The sequence below is a fragment of the Ixodes scapularis genome, unplaced genomic scaffold, assembly GCF_016920785.2.
Source record: "Ixodes scapularis isolate PalLabHiFi unplaced genomic scaffold, ASM1692078v2 PGA_scaffold8__174_contigs__length_109621045, whole genome shotgun sequence".
Classification (NCBI taxonomy): domain Eukaryota; kingdom Metazoa; phylum Arthropoda; class Arachnida; order Ixodida; family Ixodidae; genus Ixodes; species Ixodes scapularis.
The window spans coordinates 63,716,712-63,744,097 of NW_024609883.1; the positions used below are offsets into that span (position 1 = coordinate 63,716,712).

At 46.0% G+C, this 27,386-nt stretch overlaps 1 protein-coding gene across 1 annotated transcript in view; it reads right to left on the bottom strand.

The window, feature by feature from the left end:
• LOC115316830 (calcium-activated chloride channel regulator 1-like) overlaps positions 1 to 27,386 on the bottom strand; it is a 72,455-nt gene that overhangs the window by 12,750 nt on the left and 32,319 nt on the right. Inside the window, exons 3-7 of the mRNA XM_040212453.1 lie at positions 25,589 to 25,888; positions 23,133 to 23,360; positions 19,587 to 19,851; positions 13,530 to 13,709; positions 1,956 to 2,059 (exon numbers count right to left, since the gene is read on the bottom strand). Coding sequence (XP_040068387.1) covers positions 1,956 to 2,059; positions 13,530 to 13,709; positions 19,587 to 19,851; positions 23,133 to 23,360; positions 25,589 to 25,888 — 1,077 coding nt within the window. The remainder of the gene's footprint in view (positions 1 to 1,955; positions 2,060 to 13,529; positions 13,710 to 19,586; positions 19,852 to 23,132; positions 23,361 to 25,588; positions 25,889 to 27,386) is intronic.

The following is a 27,386-nucleotide window of genomic DNA, read 5'->3' on the forward strand; positions in this document are numbered from 1 at the left end:
GACACCGTCCAACCACTTCTCGAAGCTGGCGCCATCCATTTCCTCGTGGTAATCACCGGTCTTTTGTCCAAAGAACACGTCCAGGCAGTCGTCGACGAAGCCTTCATCGCTGCCGATGTGGGTGACAATAAGACGCTGGCCCTTCCCCGATGGCTGCTTGAGGCCAGTCGAGAGACCACGCATGAAGGCGTCGTGAGACGCGGCCACTGTCGTGTCTACACACAGCCTTGAGACAGTGTGCCCTGCCGTCACCCATGTTCCGTCCAAGTAGAAGATCTGCCGACCATCTTGTCGGTGACGTGCGATCTCATGCAGGTACTTCTGCTGCCAGGCGACTATGTACTCTCGTTCAATCAACCGGGAGTTTCGTTCCCTCTTGTCATGCTCGAATCCGATGTCGTGGAGAAGGCGACGCACAGTTCAAGCCTTCAACGAGGGAAGTTCAGTGCTCGCGCAGAATTCGGCCGTTAACTTCTTGACCGTGGGGACCTCGTTCTGTCGAAAGAAACGGTGGACGCACGATCTCAGCGCGCACAACGTGAACTCGCCGTACCTCACTTTGCGCCGCCTCTTGCCTTCACTTGCTGGGCGCTTCCGAGAAGGTGTCACAACTTGTCCCTCGGTTTCTTTCGCCTGCTTTCTAATCTCGAGGACGGTGCGTACACCAACGCCAAGCAGTTTGCTGACTTTGATGCAGGACTCCTCCACAGTGAGCCTGGGCTGGCCGGGCTTGGCGGGCGGTTCGTGTCGCACCTGAACGTACGTGTTCATTATCAGCTGCCATGCAACTCGGTTGAGGACATCGCCGCTCTTATGCTTCTTGTAGAGGCGCCTTGGCGTAGGCGGCGAGGCTGCACCAGACTCTCTTGACGAAGAAGAATCGGAGGAATCGCATTTTGCTGTCTCCACGTTGGGATTCATAACGGAAAAGGACGACTTCGGGGGGGGGGGGGGGGGGGGGGGGCATTGTCAAAACGCGGATCGCAGGAACTTTCAAAACCTGAAACGCAGGTTTCTTTTTTTAACAAACGCAGCAAATACACGGAATGTACCTAATTCGAGTAGGAAGGTTATCAAGCTAAAACCAACAACCATATATGCTGTGGGATTTCCCCTTTGGGGGTTACCACTCGGAAACACAAAGGTTCGTTGGGTCCGGATAAAGACGTGTTTATTGACTGCAATGTCAGCACGCTTCGCTCTTAGACAATCAAAAGTCTGGGCGCTGGCTCAATTGCCAGTATCACCCAGTCGGTTTCCCGCGCTGCCGCATTAGACAGATTCACGGGAAGTCGGAGGCCCACAAAGAAAAACCGAGCTCCGCAGACCCAGGGCCTCCGCCGACGAGAGCCCCTGGCCCACCTTCGGGGCCAGCTTATGTAGCCTCGGAGAATGGACGCGCCCGGGGAGGCCACTAGCAGTCGCGTCCATTATAACTCAAGGGTGTGCCGAAGGCGCGTTCACCCAAAATGGGCAAGGGAGAGCCGGCCCCTTCGGGGAATTCGGCCTCGTGGTTCCTTGAATCCGGGAGGCCGACGCCATTGGTGACGACGGCTCCCCCGGCCTGCTCGAAGCTAGGCCTGGATAGGGATAGAGGGGACCCCATGGTTCCCACAATGCATTACTTATAAAAGTTACAATTTTCGTTGCACCGAAGCCGTCTTTTTGCGTCAACCTTCCGGAGCGAGTAATTTGCCTCGGCTAGGTGGCGCAAGCTGCCGCCCGCTACAAGGTCTGTCTATAGTCAATATCCATCCATCGAAGCAGAAGGGGCGTTTTGAGCGAACTATTTTCTTGACTGCGGAGGCGTCTGAAGCGGGCGCATCACGCTTATGGGGAGGGTCTTCTACTACCTTCTTAACTTGTAACCGACTATACCTGTCCGCGTTTAGAAAATTTTCTTAACCATAAAGTGCTTTGTTTCAAATATCCAAAATAACTAGAGATTTGCTCACCTTCGAACGATCACGAAAAAGAGGCCTAAATTTCATCACTTTGCTGATAATTCGCTCCTTGCACTCGGTAGATGCTTCTGATGATGAGCATATCTTGCCAGGCTCTGTTCAAGATGACAAAGAGAGTAATTCCTAGATTACTTTTTTTTTTATCTTAGCTAAAATTTCAAGATCATTCCTTTGTGCTGTCTTTTTATTTCTCGTTCATGGGTAACAACCGGTAGACAGAAAAAAAAGAAAAATGTACAATTATATACATTGTAATAATATTTAACTCTCCGTACATTTCAGAAGGCGACAAAGTTAACAGAAACAAGCAGTCCCTAAGCTTTTTTTTTTCCGCTATAATTCGTGATTTGGAGTGGACGTTTTAAGTCATGCAAATTATTGAGGTAATCGAAAATGATTTAGTAAGCACCATAGTCGAAACCGGTTCTTCAATAGCTTCTCCGAGCAAAACTATGATTACATCTCAACGCGCTTTTTTTTTTCTTGTCTGTACGATATTTTATTTATGCCTAAACTGAAAATTCGAAGTAAGCTACGCTCTCGCAAAACCAGTCTTCATCACCTGACCCAGCTCTCCGTGCGACGACATGGGCGAGAATGTGATCACGTGCCGAAAGATCGGCATATTGTCAGGAATGAAGAGGTGAGGAAACAAAGAATAACTGAGGAAACTAGAACGTTTAATAGGGCGAACTTGCGCCAAAACAAAAGGGATCAGAAGATAACAACAGAGCGTCGCGGGCGTCGAAGTCGGCGTAACAGCAGAATCGGACGCTGGGCCGAGACTGACTCGGCTTGCCACGCGTAGCCCCTTTTGTACACGCGTGGGCTTCTGGAACAATCGGGGTAGAAGGTTCGGCACGTAGAACATTCTAACCTCGAATCAGCAACGCGGTTCTCGAATTTGCCAGAACATCACGTGCACCCACGGCCAGGCATCGAACCTTGGCTTTCTGCGTGGAAGGCAAGCGGGATGACCGTTAGGCCACGGGTACGCTGCCTACTTGGTCAGCTCCGCGCGTGGCAGCTGCTCAAGTAGGTCAGCTGCCATGCGCTGACCTACTTGGACTGCAGTGGAAGGTACGAGGTTGTGGGACAATGGGTTGTCCAACGATATTATACCTTCCACTGCAGTCTCAGCCTAAATCTGAACGGAGTACAGGGAGTAGCAGATAGAGAGAAACAAATTTGGAGCTGAAATATACGAACTTCAATCTTTGTATACTGCTTTAAAGAAACAATAAGGAAATTAAAAAGAAAATGTTATTTCACAAACACTACATAAGAAGACTACGCGCACGCCAGTTGGTACATACGGCTGCTATACAGCAACACTCGAATATATTAAAATACAAACATAACATAAACATGTACATTTATATATAAACACGGAGACCTTTAAACGGTAAATATAAAAAATATAATGACACACATATCGCCACGAAATGTGTGCCACATTTCAAAGTGGACAACTGCAGCAAAGGTACAGTGTCGCACTGGAAAGAAAACATAAGACAAACGGCGTGAGATCTGCGTAACAGTTACCGCACAATAGCTACCACTTATTCGACAACCATTTTCGAGACAGACCCGTACGGGCAAGGGAAAGGTTAAAGAAATATCTGCCTCGTCGTCCTCTGATAAAGAAATGGTTTAAGCATTGGAACAGTGGCCCTGTTGAAATAAAAACACTTTCGGCTTTCTGAATTGGGACGTCTGAAAGAAAGTCGTGAGGGATATTTGTCGTCTGTTGCGGGTTAAGAAAAGCACGACAAACTCCTCCCCAAGAGCCCTTCACTGTTACCACTTTAGCAAAGCGAACGCTGGAAAGGAGGTTAGTGGAGAGGAGGAATAGCCTAAAAAGCTCAAATTAGACCTGTGCTGGAATACGATAATACTATTCGCTTTCCGCACACCGCGGAAGGACTGAACAAACTGGAAGGAGTTAGAAAAAAAGGCTAGGAGATTCATTCTCAACGCATTTAGTAACCGCATATCTGTATCGCACGTGATGAAACAAGCCACCATTCAACCGTTAGAAGCTAGGGCAACAAAACTGGATTAAACTATTGCTATTCACGCCTTCATGGCCAATTGAATATTAACGCTAAAAATTTATCGCCTTTTTAACCTCCGGATCGACCAGGATCATTCACAAAACATATTTTAAAACAATGCTTTCAAATATTCATTTCCCCTCGGGCAATGGAAGATTGGAATTCACTCGAAAATTATATTGTAACGCTGCCTTCCATCGGGCATTTCACCGCTGTACTTAACGACACATTTTCGTAAACCACTTTCATGCTCATGTTTATTTATTCTGTATAATTGCTGTTGTGCATAGAGGGCGCTGAACTCATGCATTACCAATTGTATATAAGAGCATCACCATCGGCATAAAGATCAGTCAGCGTCCAGTGCCTGCCTCGTGTCAGTTCTTGTTCTGCGGCCTTCCGGCCGCGTTCGCCGGTCTACACCACATTGGCGCAGTCGACAAAAGCACAACCTCGGCAGCAGTCAACATGACAGCCGTTTTTCGCAACTAGTACGCGAGTGGCGTTACCCATTAACGCAAAGATGAATACGTTCGGGCTGCCATCGTTAGCCCCGTTTTTGGAGGCGCCGGGAGACCCGGCAGTGCCATGGCGGCAATGGCGAGAGGACTTCGAGATCTTTCTGCAGGCGACGGAAATGGACCCGGAACCGCCAGCACAACGAAAGGCGATACTTCTACAGTGTTTGGGGGTGGAAGGTCGAAGAGTGTTTCGCACGTTGGTTCCAGAGCCTGCGGCTGCACCACCGATAACTGCTGCTGCAACTGGAAGTACGCCGGAGAAGACCACATCAAAAGGGGGTGAGCCGGACGACTACACCGATGCACTTCGGTTGTTGGAACGACATTTCACGAACACTCTGAATGTGCTTGTCGAACGACGGCGATTCATGTTGCGGCGACAGCTTCAGGAAGAACCGATACGCGCGTACGTCAGTGCCCTGCGACAGCTCGCGAGTACTTGCGACTTCGGGGACTTTCTTGAGGCAGCGCTGCGGGATAAAGTCGTCAACGGAGTACGGAGCGTGGAGCTAAGACAGAAGCTGCTCATGAAAGGTTCACAGCTTACGTTGGGCCAGGCCATGGACATCCTACAGACGTTCGAGCAGGCAGCGGAAGGTGCCCGTGTCTACGAGGAGGGGCGTGACGCTGCCATGGTTCAGCAAGTCGAGAGGGCAAGAAATCGTTCAGGAACAGGAGTCAGCGGTTCTTCAACAGTTCCGGACCGCAGGTGTTACAGATGCGGTGCGTCAGGACACCTAGCCAGTGCACGGGAATGCAGAGCGCGAGATAGGCGGTGTTCGAGGTGTCACAAGGTGGGACATTTTCAAGCGGTACCGGGCAAGCGTGGGCGCAAGCGGTTCAGGACACGGACGGAAACGAAGAGTTGGGTGTCCTAACAGTCACACAGAACGAGCGAACCACTCTGATAGTCGACGTTTGCGTCGAGGGCGAAGTGATTCAGCTTGTCGTGGACACAGGCTCGTCAGTGTCTATCTTGCCAGCAAACATCTATCAAGAAAAATTTGCAAGACGGTTCGCCTTGGCTCCAGCAACGGTGACTCTGCGGGACTTTTCACAGCAAAGAATTCCAGTCTTGGGATGTTTTGTGGCTCAAGCGGCACGTGGAGGCGTGTCGTCAAACATTCGCTTCTATGTGGTGTCAAGGGGCATGGCGTTGCTGGGACTGGATGCGGTGCAACAACTACGACTGCATATCGACGGCGCATCGCTGGCGTGCCTACAGAGAACGGCGGGGCCACAACCTCTGCCTCCTGAACTTAGTGAGTTTTCATTCCTCTTTGCGGGGAAACTGGGACTTGCTAAAAACGTGGTACACGAAGTTAAACTGCGCCCCAACGTCAAACCAGTATCAGCAAAAGCTAGGCGATTACCGTTGATGTTGCGAGAACAAGTCTCTGCTGAGTTGTTAAGATTAGAGCGTGAAAGCATTATCGAACGGGTAAACGCTTCTGAGTGGGTGTCTCCAATAGTGGTGGTAAAAAAAAAAAGACGGGAGCATCCGACTCTGCGTAGATTTACGGGAGCCAAACAAGGCCTTTGTCGTTGACGGCTTCCCGTTGCCGCACACGGAGGAGCTTTTGCACGCTTTGAACGGAGCAGCATGGTTCTCTAAACTGGACCTGGCGTCAGCCTATCACCAGGTCGAGTTGTCAGAAGACAGCCGGGCACTGACGACGTTTGCCACACATGAGGGACTGTTTCTGTTCCGTAGAGTCTGTTTTGGCCTTGCTTCGGCGCCCGCCGCGTTTCAGCGGATGATGGAAGAAATATTGAAAGGTTGCAAGGGCGTCCTATTGTATATTGACGATATTATTGTCTTCGGCAAAAATAAGAAAGAACACAACAGTCATCTGCGCGAGGTCTTGCAGCGAATAGCGGCCGCTGGCCTGCAACTGAACACGAAATGTGTCTTCGGGGTAGAGGAATTGTCGTTCTTGGGTCACCATGTGGGCGCAAGGGGTCTCGCACCCCTCAAATCAAAAGTGGACGCGATTATCAATGCACAGACGCCAACGGATTTGGTGGGGTTGCGTTCTTTTCTTGGGCTCATGGGATACTATACTCTCATTTCCTCCCTCATTATGCAGAAGTGGTGGAGCCACTGCGGCGCCTTCTTCGCAAGGGCCAGGAGTTCATCTGGGACCAGAACGCTGAGGAAAGCTTCGGCAAGGCTAAGAACCTACTAGCGTCGTGCAGCGCAGTATCCATGTTTGACCGGTCCTTACCTGTACAGGTAACAACTGATGCATCGGCATATGGGCTGGGAGCGGTACTGCAACAGGTGATCGACGGTGAGACGCGTACGATAGCATTTGCATCAAGGACGTTGACGCCACAGGAACGGAAATACTCTACGGGAGAACGAGAAGCCCTGGCATGTCTGTGGGCTTGCGAGCACTGGCATGTGTACTTGTGGGGCAGAAATTTTGTGCTGCGAACGGACCAATCAGGCATTGGTAACATTGCTCTCTACTAATGGCACCGGAAGGCGGCCACTTCGGATAGAGCGGTGGTGTGCAAGGCTGATGAGGTACAATTTTACTGTACAATACACGAAAGGAGAAGATAATGTAGTCGCTGACGCACTCTCCCGGTTGCCCTTGCTGTCCACAGAGTGCGACCCAGTAGAGGAGGTCATTGCTGTGGTGTCAAGCGTGGTAACAAAGAACCAATTGCAAGTGGAGACAGAGAAGGACGGCGTGTTACGAGAGGTGATGCAGTATGTCACATCTAGTTGGCCAGAAAAGAAATGTCTGTCAGGAAAGCTACTATCATTTTGGCGGATTCAAGAAGAGCTTTCTGTTCTGGAGGGGGTGCTGTTTCGTGCAGAGCGGGTGGTGCCTCCATCGACATTGGTGTCCAGATTCATCATGATGGCCCACGAATCGCATCCGGGCATCGTCAGGACAAAGCAGCGACTCCGGGAGCAGTATTGGTGGCCTGGGATGGACGAAGACGTGGAAAACTGCATTAGAAGCTGCGCTGTGTGCAAGGCATCAGACAAGTCTGCAAAGACCGCGGTGGCCCCTCTACAACCAGTGCAATGGCCCGAAAAGCAGTGTTGTACACGTTCCTCAAAAAAAGGAACGAAAGGTCGTTCCTCGTTCCTTCTGATTTTTGGAACGCGTTCCCGTTACAAGTTCCATCTGTGAGAAAGGAACTCGTTCCCGTTACAGTTAAAAAAATTGAACGTATCGTTACATATACGTTACATTCGCATTTTTCTGATCACCATAATTAGTTAGATCAAGCAAAGTTTTTTTTTTTAATCTATCCCATTAAATGGCAGCATACGAATTTGAATGCAGTGATGGCAGGGCAACAGGAGAAGAAGATACACGCCAGCAGGGTTCTTTTTGTCGGAATATTCACCTTTTAAAATCTCAGCGTTTTACCATATTCCTGTTTGGAATGGGCGATTCAGACGAGCCAAATGTACTCTTACCCCATATTGAATGAGCTTTTTACAACAATCTCACACGTTTCAATCTAACAAAGACCCTTGTTCGAACTTAAGAACGGCTGCTTCTCGATGTTGGTGTCCGGAAGACGAGCAAGTAAAGAAGAGGGTACGACTTTCGAAGGTCAGTCTTGAAAAATACAAGTCCTTCTCCGTGAAGTGTAGATTCGTTGTTCTGTTTGAAGGTTGGGGACAAGGGGAGAAGTAAAGATTAATTTTTTGTATCATTTAAGTGACCAATATTTAGGATACAAGGGTGCGTTCCATGTCAGGTAACCTGTCCTTTTGCTGTAACTGTAGGCCTGTTTGTGGAAGTTCAGTGATAGCTGTAGTCGGCCTTAGATTTCTGGGTGTATGAGTATTCGTGGAAGAAAAGAAAGTGGCTAAGTTTGAAACGGCCCTCTTTGTGTGTCTTTTCCTTCGTCTAAACGTTTTGCGTTTCGTACCGCACTCTCGGGCACCGCAAAAATAATAAATGTCCACTAGCTCTCCTGCACCCGACTGTTACCAAGCGAGGACTACACGAAATAAACCCCAAGTAACCAAAAATTTAACGAGACCCTGCACTTTGTAAAGATATGGTTTTTTATATTCTTAGAATTTTCCTTTTAGAAATGAAATACAAATTACCCCATTGGACGAAAAAAAGGAACGCCGTTACTCTTTCCGTTCCAGTAAAAATGTAACGCGTTCCCGTTCCAGTTCCAGCGATGCAAAATGGAACGCGGCGTTTCTTCGTTCCTCTTAAAAGGAACGTGTTCCAGGAACGCCGTTCCTTGGAACGCCGTTCCGTACAACACTGCCGAAAAGCCCTGGGAAAAGCTGGGCATGGATATTGTGGGCCCGATGGAACGAGCCCCTCCAGAGTGCAGATTTGCAGTAACTGTGATTGATTATCACAGTAAGTGGCCGGAGGTTTTTTTTGTGTCGTGGATAACTTCTCAGTCGGTGACGAAAGTGTTGCTGGAGCTATTCGCGAGGGAAGGATACCCAAAGAGTGTTGTCACTGACAATGGCAGACAATTTATGTCGACACAGTTTGAAGGGTTCCTACAAGACAGAGGAATTGAACACTGTGTGGCCTCGCTGTACTACCCGCAGTGCAACGGTCAAATAGAACGATTTAACCGCGTCTTAAAAGAGTATATTCAGGTGGCGGCACTGGAGCGGAGACCACTTAAAGGGACCATGAAATGATTTTAAAATCGAATTTCATCCACCGCACGTCGTAAAAGGTGTGAAAAGGAACACAAAAACACAAGACTAGGGAGCCAAAAAAAATTATTTGCTATAGAACTTTTAAAAGAAAACTGGACTCTTTTGCGACTTCTTTCCTTCGAAAGCTCTGCCTTTTCACTACGATGCATACGCAGAAACGGTGCACGTCAGCCTAATCCACATCGCCTATTGGGTAAGAGCCTACCTCACCAGCACCGCGATCGTAAACAATAAATAGCCGGCGAATGTTTCCTAAAAGTTTTGTTAAATAATATTCAGATCCACATTTTGTAGCATAATTAGAGATGTGTGGCGAAAATTGCCAAATTTGATAATGCTGAGAGCCAAGCGCCATCTATCGTGTGGTAAACGAAGCAACTACTGCGCGTGCGCAGTAGGGCAGGGCCAAGTTCAGAACGGTTATTTTGGTTTCCTTCCTCTCAAAACTCTGACTGACTGAACGTTTATTTTTCTACGTGTTCATCTCGCGCGTGCCGACTTCAAGCAGCAAGAAAGAAATGTACTTAAAGGAGCTGTGCAACGATATTCAATTGGAATGTTTTTCTCTCTACACTAGCTTACTGGCACACCTCGGACTCAAGGATACTCACACGCAACACCATTGGCCAAGAAACTCCTTTGTTGTGGTGTAATTTCAAGGACAAAAGCGATCATTTTCATTCAATCTCTCCTTTGCAAAATTTGATGACGTAACTCGGGGATCGCAGTACACCCAAGTGACGATATTTGAATGCGGTTCACAGATTGGACCCGAGCATTGCGTGGGCACTCGACTTGGGCTCGTGACAATTGCTAGCTCGAGAAGCATTCGGGTTGTGACCCGTGTCCAATCGCTGCAACGACGACAACAGCCGAGCCATAACAATGTCTGGAACTCAGCGCGTGTCCTGCGCTTTGCCAACCCCTGCGCGTGGCTATGATCAACACTGGCGGCATATAATCGGCTCCAGATCACGTGGCCGCTTGTTCTGGCTGCGAGTTGAGGGGGTGAACGCCGCTCGTTTTTCTTAAATTTTTTTCTGGGACTTCTATTGCGTGGGGTGAAAAACGAACGCGTGTTTCCTAGGTCATTAACGTTAGGGATCCGATTTAAGCGGTATTTGTGCACAGTACAAAAATTGTTGCATCGCTCCTTTAAAACAAACCACGACGAACAAGAACGCTGGATCCACAAACACCCGAGAAGAGCGACAACAGCCGCGAATCCCGCTCCGACGAAGCTCTCCGAATATAGGCCTAGCAGGCACTCCGACTTGGCGCAGCGTTGCTTCGTCGCAAGACCGTCTGCCTACGACCGGCTGGCGTACTGAATGGAATATGCCCGCGCTACCCTTGTGGACCCTTTCGTATTATAGTTTGATCGCTGACCTCAATTTTAGGTTAAGAGGTGAGGTCAATCTCTTCCCCTTGTTTTCCGAGGCAGTGTTGACGAACACTCGTCGAAAAGGGACCCTCGTCGACCCTCTCCTTGTTTTGTGTGATATAGAGCTGAAATAAACGCCGTATGGATTACCTTCGTAGCACGGTATGTACACTTTGTTATTGGTATGCCATTTTTATTCTGACAGACTGCACGCCACTGCCGAGCTGTAACAGTTCGTGGGAGGTATACGTGCAATACCGGTCCAACCTTTCTTTGCCGAGTGTCGCGTCAGTATCGAGTTGCAATTGTAAAAGATCGGTCCCGAAGCGCTTACCAACAGCGCGAATACAGCACTTCATCAAACGCGCGCGTCCGCTCCGAGTGTGAACAGGTATTTACGTGGCTCTTGCTGACAGTTCAAACGTATCTTTTTTAACGTCGGCTCGCTCCTGCATCTCCGAGACCGCGAAAAACGCCGCGGCAAATTGTTCCCATCTGCACTTCCCAACAGGCATACCGGCGTATGGGACTAGTCCCATGCTGTCGCTGTAGCGCAACGTATCTCATTGAATTTCGCTCAGCTGCGATGCGGCGATGAGAGGCGCCGATTCAGAAAATACGTCGGTGACATCGGCGCAGTAAAACCCACCGGCGCACCCCAACTCGCTCCTACTGCAGAGAGAACTTCCGGTTCCGGAAACATCGTACGTCACGGCTTGTTTTGCGGTCGAGAAAAAGTCGATATTTCATTAATTTTTTGTGTAGAAGTTAATAAACTGAGACGAAAACGGATGCCTGTTCGGCATTCAGTGAACATTGACGGTTTATTGTAAAAGTTATCTGGAAAAAGTAAAAAAGTCATTTCATGGTCCCTTTAAGGAGGCGATTCTGGAATACCTGAGTATTTACAGGGCAACTCCCCATGCGACCACCGGCATGTCTCCAGCGTTTTTGCTACACGGAAGGCGGCCACGAACAAGACTGGACGTCGTGGGACTACCGGAGAGAGGGTTTTTCGATGAACCGCGGCCTCACGTCGCCGAACTGCAACACCGTGTCAAAGAGCGACAGCAGAGGACAAAGAAATACACCGATGAAAGACGGGGTGCCAGGCACTCCATCATTGAACCCGGCGACTTCGTAAAAATAAAGAGGTGGGGAGGACCAAAAGGACAGCAGAGGTTTTCTTTGCCAATAGAAGTAAAAAAACGCGTGGGAAAAAATTCCTTCCTTTTAGACAATGGGAAGAAATGGAACGCTGCCAAATTGACAGTAGTGGCCAAAGGAGGAGCACCAGGTGCCCGGAACTTGGTAGAAAAAGTTATGGAACGACGTGGAGCGGTAAGAGACCAGTTATGCGACCTGGATTTGCCCACTGAAGAGGGGGCATCACAACTACCATCACCACGGGACGTCGCAACTGCCAGAACCCCAGAGACATTATCGCCAGGTGACGACAGCGCTACCGTCGCTACGCACGGAGCGGAAGCTGCACGGGGTGCTGAGACACTTCCAGACGCTACACTTCAGGAGACTGAAATCTTGTCGACACCAGCAGAGTCGGCGCCAGCTCCAGAGCAAGTCGAAGCGCAGGACATCTCCGGCCAACAGGAGTTGTTGACCACGGCACCGTCGTACAGCAGGCCTCAGCGACAAAGAAGAATGCCCGGAAAATACAATGATTATGTTTTACACTAGAATTATCTGTTATAGTGGTTCCAGAGCTATGTGAATAACTATAATTATTGGTGAAAGTTGTGTTCTAGTTACTGGGGTTTTGTTTGTTTAAAGGGGAAAAATATGTTGTGTATAGAGGGCGCTGAACTCATGCATTACCAATTGTATATAAGAGCATCACCATCGGCATAAAGATCAGTCAGCGTCCAGTGCCTGCCTCGTGTCAGTTCTTGTTCTGCGGCCTTCCGGCCGCGTTCGCCGGTCTACACCACAATTGCCATCGACATCACTCCTGCCATGGCTCGCAGTATCGGTGAATAAATAGAATAAATAGATAAATTACGGCGAGCAGAAGGCTTTGTGAGAGTAGCCTGTTCTGATTTTATTGACCCACAAGAAACCATAGTGGCAAAACGACGTACGTAAGAAAGAGCATGAAAGCTGCCCCGCAAATTCGTGTCACGTTGACAACAGCAGAGGTGCAATGCTGGCATGTGGTCGTGCCAAGACGTCCGTCGCGTTGGCTTTTCTGTATTGGAGATTCAGAGTTTTTTTTTTTGTTTTTTTACTTTGGGTTGGCCGGGGGTCAGTCATTGCAAGCATGGCATGTGGCAGCCGCCATACGCTCGGGTAAGCAGCACGGGCAATAGCAAGCATGCCATCACTGAGCGTGCTTGCACGCGAGGGGCTCCAGCAGTGATCGACATGAGATCTGCAGTAGAAGCTCCTACCCAAGATTAGCGACGAAAGATACTCTGTACTCATTAAGAACGCACACTTTTCCACCTTCGCAGAGTAGGACACCGCGCCATGTGCGTCTGTTTAACATCATTCGGTTGCTCGAAAATTAGGATTTTATATCCGATGGAGTCCTCCATTCGATGGCACTTAACACGTTCCACCGGGGAAAGGTTTACCTGGAGATGGCCATCGACCCATCGGCCTTCTTCCGCGTGGACGGAGCTTTGGCTTTCGTGGGCAGAGCCAGTCCTGCTTATCTCCCGTTAAAACATGTTGTATGTTATGCTGGCTGATCACGTAAATGCTACGTGCCCGCTGGACCAATTAGCCGCCTCTTTTTTGTCACCTGACCCGGCTCTCTGGGAGTGTGTATGGGCGCGAGCGTGACCACGTGGTGAAAGAGAGGCATATGACTGGTTCAACGAGGACGTAGCTTTCACCGCAGTTCTCAGCTTAGTTCTCAGCGGATATAGCTTTGGACAGGACACGTCGAAAAACGCTTACCCATTATCGACTTCGCAGCTTTCCATCTGCCAAGAGGAGGCGTATGTTTCTCAGGCTTCGAGATCGTCAGTACAGCGCTTGTGTCCAGCGTCACGTCGGTCCTCACGCTGTACCTTCCTTTGCTACGGTACTGGGTGAAGTACGCCGCGTACTCGCCGTCGTCTGCTTTCAGGTCCGCGCCTGCATAATGTCACGAAAGGCAGAAAAGGCAACGTCACTTTCGACCGCTGTATCCTGCGCACGGGTTTGTTCATTTGGAGTTGCTAATCTCATCCCTATGAATGGTGCCGACAGGACCAAGCTTTTCACGCTCGCCTGTGCTGAAAAGGTACTCTGGTGAGCTTCCAGTTACCCTAACAAATTATATAGAATAGTTCTTGGGAAATCGTCAAATGAACGTGATGCCGAAAACAACATCACCGCGTTTTTCAGTGCTGTGACGTCACTGAGAGGCAGGCGAGCAGTTCTGGCAGGCAGTGTAGAAAACAGTATGCCGCGCATTTGCTTCGTGCATCTGCGCGGCTGCTGGAGCTAGATGCGTATGAATGGAATTGGCTACAGGAGGACACATGAACGCTACTGGAGCGTTCATTTATCCTCCTGTAACTAGTTCTGAAAATATTCTACTGCCCAAAGAGTAAACCCATGCCTGCCGCTGGCATATCTCTTTTTTTTTATTGTTTCCAAGAGAAACGTTCACTGTGAAAAATAAAATATACGGCGAGAATCAAAGTTGTAAATTCAATAACGTCGCGAAGAAAAATTATTTTGGCTTAGATGTGTGTGTAAAGTTCAACAACATATGTTTGTTTCTGGGGCACTTCGTCAGCAGAAAAACTGCGGCCCGGTAAGGTCGTTATCACAGCTCCGATGGAGCCAGCCATTCTTGCGTCGACGCTCGGCGAGAGCCAGAAACAGAATGTTCTACCAAATGAGCTAACCAGAGATAAGACGTCAGTAGAGTAGTTGGTAAAGCGCTCCACTGGAAATGGAGACGTCCTGGATTGGATACCCGGACCAGGCGGATTTCTTCGGTCGCGCACCAGTAACCTAGCTGTGTATGGAGATGTATGTTTATCCTTTGTCCCTCTTGTTCCCCCTCTTCAGACATTACTTCGTCATCCTTGTCCAGCTTGCTTCCACCTTTGCATTTTGTTGCAATATAATTGAGACCGCATGTTTGACCACTCGCCATTGTGCCACTTCTTAAACTACTGTTTTAGGACTCCTTCGTGACACTCTAAATTAATTTCATTATGAACATTAAAATGTATGATAATATATAAATAAATAAATATATATATATTATATATATTATATATATATTATATATATATAGAGAGAGAGAGAGAGAGCGCGCGAGAGAGAGAGAGAGAAATATATATATATATATAAAGAAAAGAATGCCAAACTATTTTATTTTTACGATTTTTGACAAAGTTTGACGTGCTCTTTTACGTCATTTTGATGACAGTGCTAAATACGGCGATGGCTTGTACGTGCTGTGTTGCAGAGCGTGCGTCCGATGAGTTCAGAAAAACTCACAAAGTCCCGACATGTACGTAAACAAGCTGCACATTCTATGTCTCCGTAGTTAACCCCAGGACAAGGACAGATTAATTTTTACTGTGGTTTTTGATGTCATCACAAATATGATCGGAGCAAGAAAACAAAGGTTTAGTATTCTTCCTTCGCCCAGTTTTGACGTATGGCTCGGTGAAATGATGGCAATTCGAGAGCATGCACTTCTGATTCTCACATAGCTTGCAGAGCGCTGCAAGCGACGTGGTTGAGAGCAGATGTTAGAGTTGGTGAAATTTGTCAAACGAGCGAATGACTGGACAGAACGAGAAAAATTTAAGCCTATTTTATCAAAACTTGAAACGACACAAGGCCGCAATGACCAAGAAGTATTATACCTAGATATTCTTCCATAGATCCACGGTTTCTGAATGCAGTGTTTTGAAGCACATTAAATACATTGTATTTAAAGTACTACCTCAAGCATGTTTAGAAAACTTGTACTTTATTTGAATTACATTCTCTGAGCATTTACTTGTAATTTGCCTAAAGTATTCTTGCGGTACTTTCAAAGGAAAGTACAACACCCGACTTCAAAGTACACTCCAAACTTCGGTCGTTCCTGGTAAATTTATATCACAAAACGATGCTTTCTCAACAAATAAGGTTTATGACTTGATTGTGTTAAATAGTTCGTAATAGAGTAAAACAACTACTTTGCGGCCACCTGACTTTATCCTATATTGTCTGTGGTTTCCGAAAATAACTGATGCACCCCCATTACGCCAGGGACAACGCATACCAGTAAAAAAAAAATGCACTGTATAGAGGAATGATAGGGCACAATGAAAGATTGTGTCGAAAAAGTATTTGTATTTTACTTTAAAAGTATATTGTATTTATAGTATTTTACTTCAAGTACGTTGCAACCGGTGTATTTTCTACCTTACTTGAGGTCATATATTAACTCCCATTTACTTTGTACTTCAAGTACTTTTTTTGATGTGCACATCGCGACACTGTTAGCGCGAAGACGACACCGGCGTATTTTCGCGTATTACGATGAAAGATCTCGGTGTGTGCCTTGAAAGCGCGTTGTCATTTCACGGTCATGTTTCCTTTATTGTTGGCCGTGCGATGAAAACTCTTGGTATCATATCTCGTATAACTGAAAAGTTCAGACGCCCTACTTCTATGATTCGTTTATTTTGTGTTTTAGCTCGTTCACGGCTTGAATTTACATCTGTTGTTTGAAATTCTCAAACAAGTGCACAGTCTTGAAGTATTGAATCAGTGCAAAAAAGAATGATACGCATTTTATAAGATAGACACTTTTAGCGTCGCTTTTATTATGATTTTGAATTTCTTCTTAAGAGCGTTTTACTTAAGTTTTTGTCAAATAGAAGATTCGAGCGTGATCGGATTTTTTTTTTGCACAGGGTGGTAAATGGTTGAACTGATGCTAATCAAATTTTGAATTCTGTCTATTTTCGTGTTCCTTGCCGCGTTGCCAGAACTTTTACTGTCTTTTATACTATATTCATGTCTAATCTCTCACCACTGTCCCCTATGCAAATTTCATTTAATACAATCGCATCGTCTAGCTTGGACATCTTCACAGATCTAGGTTTTCCCCGGAACTTGGCAAGTCTAGTTAAAACCTGAAACTCTATTACATTTTGTGTGAACTGTGCGACCTATTTGTAGTCATGCTAATTTGTACATTTTAAGCTGTGCGTGTGCTGTGTTTCTTATTTTTGTCTTGTGTGCGCCAATGTGAAGACCCGCGTGGTTGTTTTTGGGCCCATTAAATAAACAAATTATTATTTTAAATTATTATTAGTATTATTATTATTGCTTCCAAATAGTATTAAGGCCCGTTCACACTCTTGCGACCTCTTAAACCTGGGTTCCTTAAAACTTCTTAAACCAGAGAACACACTGGCGCCATCTATTGGGAAGCAGTGTAAACTCGGCGGTCCGGCATATTTTTTTTATTTCTCGCGCATTATCCTTTCTTTCTTGGCTCGAAAAACTTTTGTCAATGTTATAAACGAGCCTTTCTATGGGTGTTACGCACATTTGACCTCAGAAATCCCGCAAAACCTTCGCTCTTGTGAAATGCAGTTCGAGGGTCACGGCATAGATGGCGCCACAATGCCAGTGGGTTCCCTCATTCTAAAAACATTTAAGAACTTTTAAGAGATCTCGTCTCTCTCAGTCGTACTCGGTCGCAAGAGTGTGAACGGGCCTTTATTGAGAACGTAATTTTATCGTTTAAATTATAGAGCTAAATTAGCTCTTTCCATAGCAATAATAACTTGGATGACATCCCATGGTTTCGAAGAGAAAAACTGGAAAAACCAGCGATCGCTTGTTCGCGCTAACAGTGTCGAACTTTGTACTTTACCCAACACTGTCTGAATGACAAACTTGTCGTTAAAGGGACACTGACAGGGTATTTATGATCGACAAGGTTGTTATTCGTACCTGACATATGAGAGCCCAACTACGCAGAAAACAATATGCGTCCCGAACTTCGTTTCCTTTCCGCCCGAAAACCGCCGACCGAGAACCGGCCAGTTTGAGTCGCACTCACGCTCTTCTGCGGGGTGACGTGCCATTTCTATGGTTTGGTTACAACGACCAAAGTAAATAAAGTCGTGGGTCATCGAAGGCACCCACTCAATACTAGAACTGGACAAAAAATATGATACTCATTTTCCGTAGCTTCAAAAAAGTTGTAAATACGTTGAATAGAAAAAGAAAGTTTCACAGCCACACGACTTCCCGTATCTTTCTCCTCCTCTACATTTCTTCTTCCTCCCCAGTCCAGTTTTGGTTTCGAGCAGTTCCGTTTTTTGACTTTATAAAAAATACAAGTGACAATGTAGCAAAATATTGATTGCTATTTGTACCTGACATATGAGAGCCCAACTACACAAAAAACAACAAGAAAACTTCTAAAACCATAATAATTCGAATGAAAAAAAAAAAAAACATTTGGGTGGTATCAGCGTCCCCTTAAAGGGGTACTCCACCGATTTTTTGAGCTACCTCAACTAACTATATTTTCTGACTCCCCGGCCTTTACTCTCTCCGGTATGCTATTTAGAATCGCGAAATTCATAATAGTTATTGCGAAATCGGTAAATGAAAATGATGCAAAAACCAACATTCAAATATACGCGCGCTTTTCAGGGCCGTGACGTCAGTGGCAGGCAGGCTTGCCAGTCGAGCAAGCAGCCAAAAAATAGAATATGCCAATCATTTGTTCCGTGCTGGAGCGCGGGTACTGCAGCGAGCTTCCCAAGCATTCATTTGACACCATGAAACTGCTTCGAATCAGTTTAAAACGAAATCTACAGCCCAAAGAGTGAACCCCTGCCTTCCACTGACGTCACATTTTCATTGTTGCCAGTAGAAACTTCGAGCTTGAAAAACACGGTGAGGACCAAAACTGTAAATTCAATAACTTCGCGAAAAAATAATATTGTGACCTAAAATTTGGGATACTATTTTCGCGATGTTTGTTGGTTAGTTTAGCAAAATTTCAAGCAAATCGGAGACAATGAAAAAATCGGTGGAGTAGCCCTTTAAGAGCGTGTCTGTGTTGTAAGTATGTGTACGGTGGGCGTCTATGAGAGCTCGCTCGACAGAACGATGGCCGGAGCGGTGAAAATCCCGCATGGGGTGCCCCTGATGCAATAAGCTGTTGGGAGCGAGGCTGGAACCGACTGCCGTGATTTCCTGCAAGGGAGAAGGCGAGACGTTACTAACGACAAGCCGTGCATCAATGGTGAACTTAAAAAAAACATTAGGTGCATTATTCCAATAGGGTTCATCAAATTCACAATCAACACTCAAGGCGAAGTACGAAGTTCAGCACTGACGCATGGCTTATTGGTAGTAACATCTCCCTCCCCCCTTGCGTGATACCGCGATAGTCCATTGGTCCGTTACAGCCTCCCTGCTACCAGCTTATCGTATCAGGGGCGGTTGATACGGGATTTTTACCACACCGGCCGGCGAAAAAAAAGTGGAGCGATTCCAAAAGGACGGAAAAAGAACCGAACTTCGTGCCGCAGCCCGATAAATACAAGCAGCGTGGAAAGTGAAGTCCAGCTAATCGGTGAAAAAGCACAACGCATGTCTATCCTGGACAGCGTGCTTGACTTGCTGAAGAAGATCGGCCTCAGAAAAGACCTCTAAACTCTCCCCAAGGCCCCCGCAACCCACATCCCTCCATCCCCTCTGTCCTTATCGTAGTGGACATTGCCAGCTGTAACCATGTACCAACTAACGTCCACCGAACCGAGTTCCGTCAAGTCAGCTCATATTATATCCCCCTATACCTTAATTTGTCTTGGAGTAGTTCTAGCCCGAGAGGTTTAACATTTCTTTTAAATCATGAGCCAACTAGCTCAAACCAAAATTTTACTCTAAAACACGTTTCTTCGAAATTTTAGGTCCCCAGGAAAAGAAATGCGTTTGTTTGATTAACAATTGGTCGGTCAATGCACGTCGTGAGATTACCTTTGCCGCTGTCGTGTAGTGGCAAAAATACCGTCTTATCCTTTTCGGGCAGAGTGATGGTGGCAGTGACATTGGCCTTCAAAACTCGGGCGCCACCCTTGGTGACTCTGCTGTAGATCACAATCATGTTGGTGCTTTCGACGTGTCGGATGCAACTCTCGGTTCTGATGGCGTCCTCGTGACGTCGCTGCTTTGTCATCACCACGACGCTTAGGTTCTTAACGGGCTCGCTCTTTTTCTCCAGTATAACCGTCCACGTTTCGGTCTGGAATAAATGTGCCCTTAACTGAACTTGTGTAAAAATAACGCGCCGTGTTTTCGGGCTTTTTTTTTTAGTGCACGCTAATGTAAGCACAGCAAGCGTGACTATTTTGTTCAGTCTACGAGCAGGAAAATCACAACGGGCAAAGCGGACACAAATTCGTTGGTGAGAGTGGTAAAGGATCGTCAACGTTTATGCCCGTCATCGATACGACCGATAAGTATCAGCTACAACGCGTGACAAGGCTTGGTTCCACTTCTACTGGTAATAGAGAGTGTTAATATGCATAGACGATTGCAAGCAGGGCATCCGGCCGCCGCCATGTCTCCGCTCGTGCTGGCAAGTGCGGGCAATTACAGGCTTGCCAAAGCTACGTTCACGCGCACGCTGCAAATGCTTGCACGGATGTGGCACAAGTGAGGCGCCGTGCTCGCAATTGTCTATTGCGTGTACAAGCAAGCGCAAGCGCTGTGCGTTTGCGTTAGCGTTGCATGGCGAATACACGTCGCCGCCATGCGCCAATCCAAGACGCAATTTGGTGTCCGCGCATGCGCATTGTGAAGCAAGCAACGCTAGCGCGAACGCACAATGCCTGCCTTCGATCGAATACGCAACACTAAAAGTCACAATACTTTTTTCACCCTTAAAGGCCGTCGATCAGATTCAAGATTCTGCAAGGCAGAAGACCCTCCTCACCATGGGGGAGGAGGAAACAGGCAACGCCCTAGTGAAGAAGCCATTTGTATGAGATATGTCTTGTCTCTAATACACAGACATGGATCATACCAGATATATGAGAGCATATAAGAACTATATAAGAACCATATAAGATATATAAGGACATATAAGAACTATATAAGAACCATATAAGATATATAAGAACATATAGGAACTATGTAAGAAACTTATAAGAAACTTATCACAAGTTTGTTATATTGCTCTTATATCTTATTATCTATAATATTATAGAGTTCTTATATGGTTCTTATATGCTCTCATTTATCTTGTATGATTCATATGTGTTTATTGCACACAAAAATTTCTCATACAAATGAGAGTTTTCAATGGGGCGGGGAGCAGGGTAGAAGAGGGGAGAGGAGAAAGCGGGGGAAAAGTGGGAAGTGCGAACTGGTCGTCAGCCTTTCAGCTGAGGCTGCCGCCGAAGCTATAAGCACAAGCTAGCCCGCGCTCCTGGCTGAGACATTCCTCCCTAGCGCGAGCGTTCGCTCTGCGGAAGAATTCTTCAAAGCAGCGCCCTCGAGCTCTCGTGCTTGTCGCATTGGCTGCAGTTTCAGCATAGCATGGAAGCTTCACACGACGGACCGAATCGTACCGCCCGCGGACAGAGTACCACGCGACCATCGCGTCATCAATTCCTTCGATCCGTGTCTCGTCCGAAATAGGAAAGCGCTTTTCACTCACGGGTTTTGTTTTTTGCGAAGGATTCACTAAAAACAGTGTTTAGCCTCGCAACAGCACGACGTTCTAACGCAGAATGTATTAAAGGCTTCCTGCGTTGTTCAGGGGACGCTCGAAAAGGGGCCTAGTTATAGGACTTGTTTCGGGTAGTAGAAACTTGAACGTAGAAGCTTGCCTGCTCTGCATGGTGCGGAACGCTTGATGGGAGCATCGTGACATTTCTCATGCTTTGTGGACACAGGCCGACACGACGGGCAAAGTCAATGGGGTGGAGAGGTGGGTGGAATCAATGGGGTAAAGCAGAGCCTTGTATATAGAGAGTTTGGCCAATGGGGGGAGCGGGTAGAGCCAGGCCATGCCCCACACGCAGAAAGAGGGCTTGACATGCTTTCGTGGCCAAACAGAAGCCGAAAATAATCCCCTAGTGCTGGTAGCGAGAAACAGCTTTCATAAGCGCGTAAGAGTTAAATCTAGGAACTCTAATTGTTTAAAAATATGGTGAACGTGATGTTTCGATTATGATCATGTAAAAAGATGTGAGAACCGAACGTGCCGCTCGAACTCTGTCTTGCTCGAACGAAGTTTGACCGCTAGGACGGCAGATTCCCGGCCCTTGGCATCTGGCGCACGGATCACGTAGATAGTTCTGCTAGATTTTTTTGTTTTGCATAACCGTAATCGAAACATTACGCGCACCATATTTTCAGTCACAGAGAGTTACCCCGACGCACTTAATAATTTTTGTTCCTCGCGACTACCCCAAGGATATTATACTATTCGCGGCTCCTGGCTAGCCACATTCGAATCTGTGAAGACTCCCTTTAACACGTCCCGCCTGCTTTCGACCAATGCCGCCTGCTCATTGGCCTTCTATACGTCCCACTGTATGGTCAAACTCTTTATATACGGCTGTGGGGTGGAGTCAATGAGGCGGAGAGGAGTGGAGATACCTGGAGCCGCAACTCGAGAAGAAATGCCTGGAGATTACTAGCTCTAAGTTGATAACCTTTCACGCACCCACACAATTGCAGGGCAATTTGCCGATACGCTTTAACCTCATCACAGATTTCTGCCTACGCATATCGCCTCTAATATAGTAACTTTTCCGCTGAATTTAGCAGAAAACTGATTTTACGTGACCATGCACCAATTCAGGTTATTTGCTAATTTTAGCGGAGAACCGCCTTTGTGTGCAACGATAAATACTAACAGATTCATAAATAATCACCCGTGTGGTTTCTAAAAATGTTAGTTAGTGAAAATAAACATAGGATTCCATTCAGAGACTTGCTGAGCGTTCTCGAAAACCATAAAATTAGTAAATTCTGAAAGTCTTGCTGCGCGTGGGTAGCATAGTAGCAAGCTAAAGCTACCACTCTTGCAATAGGCGCAAAGCTGGCGGCCCGGAAAGGCGGATGGTAAAAGACGGGAAAACACCTCGGGTGCGTTTTAATCCGAAAGCATTAACTGAACCATGGAGCGGAGGAAGCCGGCGTTGTCCGTAACCCCGAAAAACGGCAGAGAAATTCCCTCCGCGGAAAGGCTCTTAAGATGGCTTCGACGCGCCGGATAGTTCCAGGGCTACGGCGCCCCACAAAGAAGCCCTCTTTTGGGGTGGTCTTAAAATAAAATAAACTCCAAATTTCAGAGATTAACCTCACAGAAATAAACTCCGATAAAACCCGAATTTTCAGCGAAAAATAAACTGTGAAAAACACCTTCTGAATTTTACGAGAAATAAACTCCGAAAACACGGAGTCCTAATTATGACTGATGGTATATTCTCAGAACATGGCACCATGAGGTTTCATGTTCTGCCTCGCCCGAAGCTTCGACGGTGAGTATTAAACGCCAATGAAAGGTACCTTTTTGGTTTCAGGAATCGTCACTTCAACTATAAGGTCTCCCAAACGGGTAGTCGAACACTCTTGGTTGCATTTCTTTCCTGTCGGATCCAGAACGTAGACGTTAAAGGCTTGCTTTTTGGTGGTGGAAACCGTCACCCTGGTGTCTTTGCCAAGTTCTTCAGGTATCGGGAAGGCGATTCTTTTTTCTGGCGTTTTGTTGTCCAAGTCTTCGGTAGTTTCCACCAGCTGAAAATGGAAAGCGACCAGAGGGTTAACACACCCTCTGAAAGGTAAAACATTCACAATGTGCTGTTCCTCTTGAAAAAAAAAAGTATAAGCATTTTATGTCACGCTCGACATACACAAATAATTAGGGAGCAAGGGATCATCACGATGTCAAGAATGCGGGTAGTTTAACGATTTCTCTTCCATGCTACGACGTCCTCATTTTAGGAGCACACATGAGATACTATCAATGATACGCGCGAGAGAAGGAACCTTACGTTAGGCGGCATGGGCGCGTGCTCATCTGTTCGCTTCGTTAAACGTTTATGTAATGACGGTTCAGAACCAGGGATAGACACTTGAATAGTGCGACGCCAGGATCTCCTAATTCATAACTGACAATTGAGGTTGTAATTAAATTTCATTAGCGGCTGCCGTGGCAGCCGCGTCATCGCGCTGATAGCACGGAGCGGTCTACAGTCCGGCGTTCACCTTCATATTGCCGTTGGTTGTACCGCTGTGGGCTTCCTCTCCAACATTCGCGGCGCCTGACTGTAGGGTCACGTGTCATGCCCGCGGCTCGTGATTGGTTCTGCTTCATTCCCGCTTTTGGCACGGGCTTTTTACGATAACCTTTAGAAAAACCTGTTAACTTGTACTCGCGAAGGTGCCTTTTTTGTTTCTCTGGTACATGTGCAAATATTATTTTTAGCGTCATTTTTTAGTTTGATAATTTATTGACCGCGGCGCCAGGTAAAACATTATCTTGTGTACAATGACCCGGCCGTGAAAAAATTTCCCAGTATATGCGATGGCTCGCAGACATCCCCACTTTTCTTGGACATTAACGACTTCATAAGTGCACTAAAATGATAATTTCAACACTGAACAACCCAAGCACTGCAATTTTCGCCGAAAATAATTTAGATCAGTCATAAAATATCAATAAGCAGTAATTAAATGTTTGGACAAGTTTATATTCCTACGGCTCAACAGTTTCCTCGCATCGGGTCCTATAGCCCACATTCATTAAAATATCAATTTCTGTTTTTCTTGGAAAAGATCGTAATGTAACCGAGGGCTGTAATCGCCTCGTTATCATACAAAACTCAAATCGATTACAACTTTGATATTTCCCTGAAAATGTTTTATTCCACGGAATGTTCCAGAAAGCTGGCCGTGGGTGCGTCTAAACTTTGGTGGTGAAGCACCTGTAAAGTGTATTCTACCCCCGTCTTTAATTAATAAGAAGACCACTAAAAATAAACAAGTAAAAATAATATTCCTGCGTGATAAAGTAATTTACCACCGCGGACTTCAATTAACAAATGTAAATCGACAATTATCAAATTAAGTTCCTAAAATGCACTAACTATATTTTAAAATATTCACCCTAGCTGGCAGATTTCAACTAGAAATTTGCTGCTCGTCTTCCATTCGTGTGATGTAGTCGTTGTCAGGATTCAGACAACTTAATGATGCTGAAATTTATGAAACATTTGAGCCATGGCGAGACGAAGATACCCAAACAAAAATTGGCTGCATGTTCACAAGTAAGCATTAATTATTAAAAAAAAAAAGGAACCAGGCCTAGTGGAGGTTGAACCCCGTTCTTCGGCATGGCAGCCGCATTCGTTGCCAACTCCGTCTTTTTTTTTTCTTTGTTGCAACATTGCCAATTCCTCCACGCAACGGCCGTATATTTGATTATTAATTTTGGTGTCACCTTGATGCCCACCGGGTCCGACAGCCTTATCTTGACGGAATCAATTCCTTATTTAAAGTGTACTTTTTGTACTCTTATTCAAAGGCGGTTGTGCAACACCCTGTTCCTGACCACCTATTTAGAACTGCCACAAATAATCTATACTGCTCAAATCGAGCTACAAAGTGTACTACTGCCACCAATTCCCACTCCCCTTTGTACTGCCAATGGCCTTGAGGGTATTTTAAATAAATAAATAAATAAATATGGTCTCCGGAGAGTATTTGAAGTCGGTAAAAAGGAATCCTCTAGATATCCCAATGTGGCAGTCAATAATTCGTCAAAGGACGTAGGCTGCGCTCAGTTTGAGTTTTTATAAGTTTTAGCTCATTAAATCGTTATGAGTTAAACCTTTTATATTCGATGTAATTAATGTATTAGAGGCATTTTGCTGAAATGATATGACACCCACAAACGTGACCGCGGGCAATGAAGAATCACGATACGAGCCCAGCGGGCCAAAGGATTTAGCAGAGATACTCACAAAAACGGGCTTCTGGCTGTCTTCAAGGTGTGACGTGGTGGACAAGACGAAGGAAATCCCCATCGAAGCGATGATGTTCTTTTGGTTGTCTGCAAAGAAGTAGGCCGTTCCGCCCGTTTGGAGCGCCACATTTTGTAGCTTTGCATCTGCCGTTGGGCCAATAGCAAAGGTGTGGACGATGACACCTTTAGCAAGCACCATTGGGAGTACATTGGCGATCAATGGTGTCCCATTCTCGATCCCATCTGATATAAGAATAAGCGTGCCACCGCTTGCCAACGTGCCGTGGGACTCCAGCACCTGCCAAGGAGAACATGTTTCAAGAGAGGAAAACGTAGCGTTGCGCAGCTCCCCTTTGTAGCCTTTCTATAAAACATGTAATTAGACCATAGTGTCGTTCTATTGCAGATCGTACCGTTGTATCTGGAAGGTGCATAGCATCTAGCTAAGAATACCATGACCGCTACCACTTTCCTCCTAACATTTTCCTCGGAGTCCATTACAAAAAATTGGCCGTAGATATCATAGGTCTTCACCCATGTAACAACGTGCTAAGGGCTAGCTATGGGAAGGAAGCTCATGATAGCCATAGTTCTATAACAGCTCCGTTTCTAGATAAAAGCAAGCTGTGTGTAGGGTAACTCTAAGATTGCTGCTATATAAGTATAAATATCCACGGTCGATTTTTGGTTAGTCACTTCCTATGAAGACTCTAGAACGTCCATATTCAAAATTCCATAACGTGTATCTACGAGAGTACTAAATATCAGTCGGAAATTATCTATAAGGGAATCCCTAAGAATATCTTAGAACAATCGTAGACACAATTTGAGAGATATTCAGGTACTAAAATAAGAATAGAATACTCAGGCACCTTATGAACCACCGACAGGGAAACAGAAATGGTAAATTTGTCTACGCTAAAGATGTCAAAAATTTAGAAATTTGCGTATAGTTGAACAATATATATCAAAAATTTTCTGTGGAAGAGTTGAATTTTAATTTATTCTCAAGGCAAAATTTTGTATTTTCGCTTTTGTCATTGTACACGTAAATGAACGAGTGTTAATTTTCTGCCTATACAAAACGATTGAACATAATTAACTTCGTAAATTACTTAAGATGATATCGCAGTTGATTTTGAACTCAGACGGGATTTTTTTACGATCCCAGATGGCAGTGGGTGCCACTTTGTTTTACCTCATCGGAATCAGCAACAGCACTCCAGAGTGATTATGCGCAATATTTGCAGAATGTATAGGTAAAAGGACGTCCCTAATGTCACCCATACCTGACAAGTACAAAAAAGTACTGCAGCGAGAAATCAACTTTTTTTTTCTTCAGAGTTTTAAATGTATACCGATAAATAACAGTATAACCTTACGGCGTCATAAGCGTCCTAGCCCCAGTTAATGGAGAGCCAAAATTGATTACAAACGACATCAAGTGTCTTTAGAAAATCGCTATCAACCATTGAATTGCAATAGAGTTAATACACCCGAAGAATCAGGTCCTTCGACCGCCCACATTGATTTTTCGAAGGGCCATTTATTGAGTTAGTTAATGGGAGAGTATATGTTCTGAAATTTGACTCTTTCGCTATAATACTAAAATGCCAGTTGCTGATTTTAAATTGCCCTTGCATAATTAAAAAAGCACTGTGCCATGTTATAGCACATCCAAAATTGGACGCCATGGAGCGAATTTTCGTGGAAAGAAGCGACAAACTTCCTCCGGCAACACGCACATCGACCAAACCCTCACAAGTCAATAAGCTTCCTTTACGTTCAAATGCGTG